Source organism: Colletes gigas, unplaced genomic scaffold, assembly GCF_013123115.1.
Source record: "Colletes gigas isolate AHSC1104 unplaced genomic scaffold, ASM1312311v1 Colletes_gigas_Sc00028, whole genome shotgun sequence".
Classification (NCBI taxonomy): Eukaryota; Metazoa; Arthropoda; class Insecta; order Hymenoptera; family Colletidae; genus Colletes; species Colletes gigas.
This window is the reverse complement of record NW_025106657.1, coordinates 25,990-36,991: the sequence shown is the minus strand read 5'-3', so window position 1 is coordinate 36,991 and position 11,002 is coordinate 25,990. Positions and strand designations below refer to the sequence as shown.

Sequence of the window (11,002 nt, the reverse complement as noted above, 5' to 3'; positions counted from 1 at the left end):
TTCCACGGTGGTTGCTCGATAGAGCCAAACAACGTACGAATTTCCTATCGAGTTCGTCTTGTACGGTTGCACGAATGAACGAAAGAAAAAGATGACTCTGGTTAAAAGTGTAGAACCAACCGTAAGGATAAGATCTCCCAAAAATTTGAGCACAGTTCGTCACGGCACGCGAGTGCACCGTGATCGTCCAAGACCGACGAACTTTCCGCGCGATTTCGCGGCCACGGACCGGACGATACGCGATGGCGAGACCCTGCTCGCCTAATTGCCGATACGGTTCCCCGGAGAGGAAGGTGAATACAGGGAAAAGGGACGAAGTCTAGGAAAGAGATAAAAGTGAGGGAGGATCCGGTCGAGTGGGGCATGAGCCACGGAGCCGAGTGGGGAAGTGGAGGCGGCACTCTCCTTCGAGTATATATGCCCGAAGCGAACGACGGTACGCTACAGTTCACCAAGAGACAAAAGCGACAAGGATAGGGCCAGCCATCCGGTACAAAAACGCGATTACGATAGATAAACTGCGATACGCGATCTACCGGCTAGACCCGTCTCGAACAGGATAAGTGCTAATTGGTCGCGAACAAGTGTGCCGCTCAAGTGTCCAAGTTGTTGGAGATCGTACACGTGAGATTCAACAGGAGATTCACCGTTGGTGTTTCGTACAATTCGGTTGCTCGCAACGATAAAGAACATGGGAAGTCCAACAGGAGCGCGGATCAGTCTCTTTGCCACGTTACTGACGTTCTGTGCCCTCGTCGTCGTTTTGATGCCAGAAGCGACATACGCAAGGCCACCCTCTTTTCTCAGGTAACACATTCCCTCCAAAGTGAATTATACAAATCGTAACAGACCATCGATCGTGAAAATGTATCTTTTCGTTTACCATAGTGACTAGAGATGTTCTAATGGAAAAATAGATATATTCCCTAATGGCTGCAACGTTATTTAAAAAAGTTTATCAGTGACCATCATGGCAGTCAACGTGTTAAAAATATTTCAGTCAAGCTTCGTAAAATGGAGTTTGTTTTATTCGTTGCATCAACATTCGAAAACAAAGCGAGATTTAGCGACAGTTCCATGCTACGTTCAGCCATTTCTAAGCAATTTTAAATAACCACGTGTGAATAGTTGGCGACTAGTGTCCTTGCGCGTAACTGTACCGCGAAAACGAACGTGACTTTTCAAATCCAACAACCGAAAGATACAGAAGATGTACTTCGACGTTTTTTCGCCGAGGTATCGATAAAGTTTGGAGCGAATATCCCCCTAGTTTCGAAGTCGTTTTCTACTTGCGTTTCCGCGTAAAATGACAAAAAGGACTTGCACTATCATCGCGGCACTTTCACGCGACAGAGAAACGATGTGCACGCGACTCTCGAACACTTCGAGATTGAATGATTCTAATAACTGGGCCAGGCTATAGCTCCGGTCTAAATGAAGATAGCAAAAAATCGTATAGGAAAATTTTGTACGGTTTAATAACCTCCATTACCCTACGATACAACATTTCTCTAAAATACAATATTTCCAGAGTGCAATTTTACTTTTTCTTTAAAGGAAACTTTAATTTTGTATAAATAGAAAAATTGAATACTTTAGATCTCATATCTTTTTTTTAATATTACAAATATTCGAACGTTTTTCCGTTACAATATTCTAAACATTTTCTTACCCGTTTTCTCATATTTTTCATCACATTGTGTAATTGTTCGACACCCAAATTGGCCAAATTGAATTTTCATGGATGGACGTGTTTACTTTCACGAATCGGTATAACGAGCACATATGATATTCAGAAAATGTTCATTTTGAAAGAAATACGATTAATTAAGATATAGATGCGTGATTTTAACGCAGGTAACAGCAAACAGTATTTTTTCAGAGCAAAGAAGAGAATGAAATATTTCTTTAAATATCGAGTCTTTGTACAAGCAACGATGCAGAGAATGGATTTTTGCAAACAAAATTAAACAGTTACATTTTTTTTCTTTAAAGTGCAGATGGCATTTTGTTCAGAGCAGAGCAATGATCAAGAACAATTACCAATATCATTTTGTGCATGCAAAACTTTCCCTTCGAGCCAAAGGGAAAATCCCATTCGTCGCGCTTTAAGTTCCAGTCGCGATTATTATCTGAACCGATACTTTATCGTCTCGTGTACGAAACGTTGCGGCAACTTTTGTTATATCGGTGCTGCATCTCCCTTAATATCGTGTTCGATATGTTGACGAGACTGCGATTCGTTCGTCAAGGCTGATAAAAATAAAATAAAAGTAAGAACAGTCGACAAGGGATGAATCGACAGATTTGAATTAATGCCGCGTTCCTTTTTTTGCATGGGTCTCCCATAGATATGGATAACGCTCTAAACTGAGATAATGGCAGCTTTGTCTCACAAACGCTCGGGAGATTAGAGTGTCGATCAAGGAGGCGAAATTAACGACGATCGACAAACACAGTATTATCCTATACAGCTTGCCCGATCACAATATCTATCCCCGCGTACATTTTTCACTGCAATATGAAAAGGCGCGATTCCACCGTCATGCTTCGTCGTGTCGTTTACAGTGACTTTATCTATAGATACTCCTATTGATGTTTCGACAGGCCTATAAGATTTTTGCGAAGATCGAAAACAAAGATAAGAAACTAATAACTAACGTTAGTAAATTACTTGAATACTTTAAGATTTCTTCGTACTTTGAAAAATCTAAGTTTACTTTAAATGAACACATTATCACTGGTGTAAAATAGAGCATTTAAGAATATATTAATGATAGAAAAAAATGTTTGTACATATTATTTATGAATTCAGTCCAATGGCATCGAGATTACTAAAAATGTCGATTAGCATAAAATCATTATACTCTGTGTGTTTTAAAAAACTAATTAAATTAACAAAAAGTATCAGATGGTATAAGGCTGCTACGAACTTGAAATGTAGAATAAACGCGTCCATATTTCAATATCAAATTAGTGGAGAATCGGTTAAATATCAGTGAGAGTGAGTAAATTTAAAAAGCATCGTCCAAGGAACAACGTCCATAGGCTACCTGCACAATATTCTAAAAAATTAATAATATTAGTCACTTTGCAAGTTGCAGAAGGTACCTTCTAGATTTCTGTTGCAAGATCGACTTCTGCACTTTTATCAGTTACAAGTAAAACAAACTAATATTGTTGGTACATTCTACAATCATTAATTACACAACAAATGCGATTGAAGTTCCAAAGATTTGCTCGTATGTATAAATCTTGGAGGAGCAATAATTTTTATTACTAGAACGATTATTTCAACTGTATTCTCTAATTGCATAGCTAACTGTGGATGTTTATGCATGCATGACTCATAAGAAAGTATCAAAATTTACAATCATGAACAATATACGCAAATATGTAAAGGAAATATATAAAAAATCTTTCATATAAAAAGAAGCTTCCAATAAAAAAAAAAGCTTTTAATAAAAAAAATTACCAGCAAATTATAAAATTTGTTTCGAATGTAGCGGAATAGTTAATAGCAGTGTGCAACAGGGTGAGGTATAAACAGATTACTTAAAACCTATGACATTTATTCATAGAATTCTATGTATATTTTTAGAAATCTTGTTGCTATTCTGCAAGAAAAATTATTAATATTTGTAGCCTTTAACTTATGAAATTTCACTAATAGTATTGCAAGTATAGTACAAGAGGGCCTAGGTTATCCGTTTAGTAAATTTTTCATGAATCGAGACGACGCAAGCGATCTCTTGGAAACGATTAGTAACATCGATTTCTCTATGTTTCACGTGCTTATTCTGTCTGTGAAAGTTTACTCGCTGATGCAATTATACATCGTGTTAGTCTAGTCATCGTTTCACTTTTGGATCATAAAACTGTAAAACTGCACACGGCCTACAGTAACCCTGACAATTTTCTTTATTTCTTCTTCGATCTTCGTTCGATTCTCAGGCAATAACAGAAACATTTACAGCATAATAGAAATTTGTTGCAACGACGTGACACTGATTTATTATTATAATATGTTTGAAATGTTTGTATAATCTTTCTCTGCATTTTGCGAATATAAAGCATGTAAAGCAAACGTAATATAAAATTGTACGATTAGCAGCTTTTACACGAATTAGTGTTTCCTTATGAAATGTAGATCGATTATAGATATTTATTGATACAAATGTACATTGAAGTATAAAAAATGAAACGAAATTCAGCGTTTACAGCGCAATTTGAGTAAATGCTTACTAAAATATAATAATTTATATTATAAATGTTTTGCATGTAAAAGCAAGCATGAACGAGATATACGCCTCCTTAGAATTTTGTGCCATTATATGATTGTCTACCTTAGAAATAAATTTTTAATTTCATCGCGATCGTAGTAGCGAACAAACGGATCTCAATTAAGTTTTATTTCTAATTGTTTTCTTATTATAAATAGCTCGTACAATTTCATTTGTATAAAAAAGCAGATATGCGTACAAAAATGAAAAAGTCTATTAAATTTTGTGAAATTGGAAAGAGGTTTCGCGTTAAATAAAATTGTTCATACGTACATTTCCAACGAATTGAAACGATCAGTGACGACTATTTCTTAAATACAGATGTAGTAAAAACAAGACCCCAAGCACGATTAAGTTCTCACTCATACGCGAACGGTATCATATCTATTTTCTCAGCGAATTGAGTTAATTATAGACACCAATTCGATAAATACAGATATACGAAGAAGATAGGGAAATGCCCCATGCGTTTAACTATTCCAAGTTCAAAAAGCTATTTTAAATATTTGATGTATAATGCAACTGTCATTATTGAGTATCTAACGACATATATTCAAAAAAAAAATAAAAACGATACAGCCATTATGTATTTCGATCAAGCCAAATCGTAAAGTTCGACTGGAAATGTACCGAGGGATTGCACGGGAAAGGAACTACTTGTACTCTTAAGTGTTTTTTGCACGATCTCTGTAGAACTTTCCAAGATCAGCCGCGATGTATCTCGCGCAAGTTTATTCAACTTTATCGCGACGTAACTCGCTGAGATAAACGTCACTGTTACAGATTTCGTGCGACGATGCTCATATATAATTATTGCATTTGCAGCAGGCGAAGGCGGGTTTCAGATCAGAGGCTCGCCGAAATAGAAACGCTGATGGGGTTGGAAAACGTGAGGGGAAAAGTAGTGACGGTACCGGTTGCATTCGGCGTGTTGGATCCAGATAAAATGTAAGTGACCAATTATGTAATATCGTTAAGGTCAGCCCGTATCGGTGCTGAATTATTGTTCGCCGTTATCGGACTCGGGAGTGTCCAAAATTAACGCCTCTTCCTACTGTTGGTGCAAAAATTCCCAGATAAAAGGCGCGCTTACGCCGCTATCGCGTTTTTTAATCTGAATTTCTCTAAATATGATGAATAACACGGCCTCCGGTCAGTATCGAGTCGCGCGAAGAATTTCGTCGATTCTTTCATATCTAACATCTTCGAGTCTATTTTTGTACTATTTTTCTAACCCCCTATTTAACGATTGTTAATTGCCTTTGAAAACGTGCTTAGAAGTCACAGACTCTTTACGGGTTTACGAATCACGTCTGCACGCGTCGAACAAACGAACGAGGTATCTGCGCGCTCGAGAAAAAATTTTTTGGATGATTCACCCGAAACTGAAAAGAATGTCTGCAAACGCGACTGTAATCGATCGCGCGCATCTCTCTTCTGTACTAATTACGGCTAATATTCATACTTATCGTCGAGTATCGATTTCTTATCGTTCGCACGAGATAAGCTTAATGACCGTGGGAATTCTGTGAGATGGGTGTGTGCGGTGACCGAAGGTGTTAGTCTCTGTAACCGATAAAATCGAAGACTACCGTCGATTGTATGCAACGATCGATGTTCAAGTTCGAAACAGGCATTCCGACTTTGCAGGTAGAATTTGAAGACGTATTCTATAGTAAAACGCACATTTTTAGGCCCTGTTTAATCATCTTTTCGCAAGGAACTATATCATTTTTCAAAAAACTACACAATACACTTAATATGCAAATTATTATATTTAGAGGTTGAGACAACTCTCTACAAAGCTCCCATTTCATTAATTCTCTGCCAATAAAAATGTGAATCTGCATAAAGATCCACGGTCTACTTATCAGATATATAGTACTCTAATATAAAATTAATTTGTACTAAATCGAGAAATTGTTCGAATCCTACAAAGCGATTTTTAATCAAACGGAATGGAACGAAGAGGAGTAGTGAATTTTTTAGCTCCGTGTAAAATCTAGTCATATATTACGGGAAAAGAATTCCTCGATCGCGGCGAATAAACGCCACCGTGAATCCATCGGGCAGAAAGTATACAGAGAGTATTATTCATTGCATCATCGTACAACACAGTGCCGAGAATAAAGATCTATTTAAAAAAGAAAAATAGTTATTCTCGTAGTGCAATGTCTGATTCTGGGTTCAGGAATCTCTGAACGTACAAGAAACGCCGTCTATTTTTGACCGCTGGCACGCGAGTTTTTCAATTTTCACGGTCTGTCACGAATGATTTCCGCGTGGATGAATTCCAATTCGAGCTTCTCCGGAGCGAACTTACATAACCAACAGTCGGAAGGGGCGAGAAAAAAAAAATCTGTACGAGATGTAGCGCACGTCCGGGTTGGAGTAACTGGCTGGCATTAAAATTCAACTTGTTGCTTTCGCCCTGTTCGTTCTACCGTCGTCTGCATGACAAGGTTGATACAGTCATCGACTAAGGTCTAAACGGAGAAGTCTAGAGTTAACAAGGGGGTGGACGGTCACGTATCACGTGGGAAGAAACGAGAAATAACGGCCTACTAACCAGAAGATACCTCAGAGGTGTCACGGACCTCTAGTAAATATCAACCATTGCTCGTCTCGTTAACTTTTCTTCCAAAATGATTTTCTTTTACTCGATGGTACGAGAATGAAGCATGTTGAATGAAAAATGTTGTATTTGTAAACTTTTTATACCATTTACAATACAGGTAACGCTCCTACAACACGGTTTCGTTTTAACACGATAAAAAAAATTGAGGAAATCTTTGTAAAACACTGTATTCCTACAGCACTGGATAACATGATTTTTGCTTAACATATTTAAAAACTAACTTAAAATAATGACGCGAAGGAATAATGAACTATAGTGTCTTTACATGACAATATATATAAACAAATTATAATTTACTAAATTAAGGTTGCGTTAAATTAAAATAATTGTTTGTTTTGTGTTATACATACATTTATATTTTTCATAAAAAAGTTGCTTATGTAGAATTAAAAAAAAATATTTGTTTTTGATAAGTTTTCGGAACGTAACTCCCCTCTTTATACTGGCTATGGGTCTCATATAACACGGCATTTTCTAGGAACCTATCTACCGTGTTATAGGAGGGTTACCTGTATATAAATGAACTTGAAAAAATGAACAATGATATGAAGAGTTTACGAATACAACATTACATACAATTATTTAGTTATTATTGTTATTCATTCAACGATCCTCTGTCAATTTAACCCGAATTTGCATCGAAATGATTAAAAATACAGGGATAACGATCGTTTAAATATTCTTTAAAATTACTTGTAAAAACTCGTCGACGGACGAAGTAAGTGAAAAGTTTTTCGTTCGCGCCTGACGAAGTAAGTGAAAAGTTCTTCGCTTACAAGCAAACCATGAAAATTTTATTTATAAGGCGTACGAACGTATACCGATGGTCGGCAACTGTGGGGTGATGAAACGCGCGAGTATTCGACGCAGACTGAATAATATAATCGCGACGGTATGGTTCGCGGAAAAAGAAAGATGGTGCACGTCGTACGGGGATAGAAAACGCGACGACGTAATGGAACCTCTAACCTGATTACCTCCTTTCTGAATGCCATCCGAATAAATTCCTATTCAGACGTTACACGCCATGGAAAATTCGCTCGAAGTCAAACGAGCGAGGAACGAGATGTTCGGAAATCCTAGTTCCAGTGTGCCAACATTTGCGCACGCTTTAATTTCCTTCCGTTTTCGTCGCTTCGTTTTCATGATTCGCCAAGTAGGGACGTTACAGGGAGCGCTGGAACCTTCTGAGAATACCGATTGACCTTTCCCGTTTCGAAGGAAAATTCAACATTTTCAAACAATGAGCGAGTATTTCTCCGATGGAACCATTGTGAGCCGCGAAACGATTTCAACAGTTTCTTTCAGACACGTGGATGAAAAGCAAAACAAACTGAAAGTCCTTCTGGACTTTCGTTTTCGTGTAAAAGACTGTTACGCGTGTCGAGTGGTTGGTTTGAGATGGACAGACGAATGCAGGGTCATATTGACCCATGATAGAATTTCTATTTTATGTAGGTTTCCATGAGAAATTGTGCATAAAATTTCGTGTATACTTTAAATTGCATATAACATGTGTACGAGGACTGTCGCTGAATAGAGATTGAGCTGTCTGGCTATGTGGAATACTTTAAAAATTCCATACATTCGTCAATAACTGATATAAAGCTACTAAAAACAAGATATTCCTATATCTTCTACTTTTGCCGAGTAAACACCTACACATACTTGAACGAAGAATATGGAGCCAGCTTCGCCTGGGTCAAAATGACCCTGCAGCATCCACTGTACGATAGTTAACCCTTCGAAGATATATAATTAAATATAAATAATAAACGATTTTATTACATAAATTAGAACGTCAATTTTAATTATTAATTTGAATGATGTTTCTCTTTGATTTTTGGAGGTAGAATATCGAAATTGTTTCTGTACTAATTCTTGCAAAAGCATTGTTTTAGAGGATATGCCTAAATGAATTTAAAATAAAACGTAAATAACTTTTATCTTGAAACTTGTACCCTTGTAATCTTTATAGGTTTGTTTTACTCATTTAAACAAGTTAAATCTTTACAGCTCGAAGTTATAACTAATTTAACAAAAAGAGATTAGATAAGAAGTTTTCTAAATCTACCTATGTTATTGTAAATAAAATAAAATTGTCGACAATTGTTCGAAGTAAATAAAATAGGGGATCGATGATTCGATATCGTTTATTTCGGCAAAGGGACAGTACAAGCAGCTAGCTGCATTATATTCGTATCTCTTATTAACGACGGCGATATGTGGAAAACCTTGGGATCGTACGAGATATAAAGCTTAGCGTCAAGGGGTCAACAGGTCATCTCACTCCAGCGCTTCGAAAAATGAATCATCTTCGAGAGTTTAACAAAAAAAGAAACGTTAGCTGGACCTTCCTCAAATTTTACACACAATTTTCTTGATTACGTAACCGTGTTCTACAATTCTTACGGTTTATAAAAAAATTTGTAATAGTGTATACAAATTTTGGCGCGAAACGCAATGAGAAACACTTGCCTCATTTTACAAACGTATTCCAAACAATCCATCCTTTTAAAAAATACTCTAATTTACATTTTTAAGGTCTGCTACGCGTGTCTTCTTTTTGCTTGTAGAATGGAACGCGATAAAAATTCAATGCAGTTAAGCATACGCTAATACATTCGTACGTGGCAATTTTTCGAAGTAACCTGGCACGTTAGAAAATTTACAGTCGAAATTCAAGATAAACGAGGAACGTGTTTCGTCTAACAAATTTGTACCAATAATTCGACTCGTATTGCTAACATTCTGAAGTTCGAGAATCGACTCATTAGTCAGCTTAAAGTTAATTACGCTGATTACATCGGAACTTACACAATTTCCACGAATCCATGATGATATACATTCCCACCGATAAGGCCTGCGTTAAAATAGTGATCTGAATTTGCGCCCCTTTTAGTTTGTTGGTGCGTGTGTGAGTGTACGCGAGTCGATTGGCGCCACTGAGCCAATCAGTAACGTTTTACCTTTTTTTTTACCGCTTATGTTCAACAAATGATACAATGTGAAGCTACGATAAACCAAAAGGTTCTGTTACGTTAAATACGCGTTAAATAATTCGTAACAGAATAACCTGATGATTAATGATTGCACGCTCGACAGTACTCTATCAGCACGCGTCACCCTTTCCTTACTTTCGACACGTATGATACGCGTGATCGTATGAGACGCCATTCCACGCGTTCATCCCTCCTTCCAAGCCCCCTCAAAAAAGAGGAAACCAATAGAAAAGACAGCGACAAGAAATAACTGACTTATTCGCGCGAATATTCCGTTCCACGGGTCGAACGCATGGCGCAAAGTATGTTAGCTACCTTGAAGATATCAAGGTATCGTCAATTTTGAAAAATTTAGTAGAGTAATTCATCCGTGGCACAAACTTATTTTCTTTTCATGCGAAATTCGGTATAAAATCATCCCTTGACGCTATTTCTATCAAAGGTACCGAAAAACACCTTTTAACATTTTAACTCGAAATCATTTTCTAAATTTAATCATTGTCCTTAACTTTTTGACTTTATACGAATTTTCATAGTTGCTTGCATATAAAGGTATAAAAACGCAACTTTTTTATTATATAAACTATTATTTCGAAGATATATTTGAACAGTTCTATAACCCTTTCTTCCATAAACCGAGGAAGAAATCAATAATAATTATGTGAAAAATACGTAACGTGAGAACAAAAAAATATATTTATGTTCCTTTGCAAGTCTCGTTAGAAAGAAAATGATATCGATCGATGCTTTGCCGCATTATTTTCAACCGATCTCCCTTTTCTGATTTCAGAGGTCGTAGACGAAGGTCCGCCACGAACAACAGACTCGAGACTCTGCAGCGTATCATGCAAATTATAGCAAACAATCCTGATATGTTCGTCGATAAAAAGAAGATACTGCCCTTGCCACCGGTAAGCCTTCTTCGCTTATTTCTATACTTTAATAAAAAATCTGGTGATAAGATTAACGTTTAAAATTAAATTCGAACTCTGTAGAAATACGGAGATCGAAATTTAGAATTCAAAAGAAAGTTAATCCTCTATAAACCAGAGTGACATTTACTATCAACATTTTTTAAA

At 36.8% G+C, this 11,002-nt stretch overlaps 1 protein-coding gene across 1 annotated transcript; it reads left to right on the top strand.

The window, feature by feature from the left end:
- The first annotated feature begins 691 nt into the window (after positions 1-691).
- LOC122401813 lies at positions 692-10,978 on the top strand. The gene is made up of 4 exons (XM_043404180.1): positions 692-807; positions 5,109-5,231; positions 10,714-10,834; positions 10,919-10,978. Exons 1-4 carry the CDS (start codon positions 692-694, stop codon positions 10,976-10,978), a joined length of 420 nt encoding a protein of 139 aa, XP_043260115.1.
- Positions 10,979-11,002: the final 24 nt, after the last annotated feature.

Coding starts and splice junctions, on each gene's coding strand:
- LOC122401813 (XM_043404180.1), top strand. CDS start 692: ATGGGAAGTCCAACAGGAGCGCGGATCAGTCTCTTTGCCACGTTACTG. Junction 5,232..10,713: donor GTGTTGGATCCAGATAAAAT/GTAAGTGACCAA, acceptor TTCTGATTTCAG/AGGTCGTAGACGAAGGTCCG. Junction 10,835..10,918: donor AGATACTGCCCTTGCCACCG/GTAAGCCTTCTT, acceptor CGAACTCTGTAG/AAATACGGAGATCGAAATTT.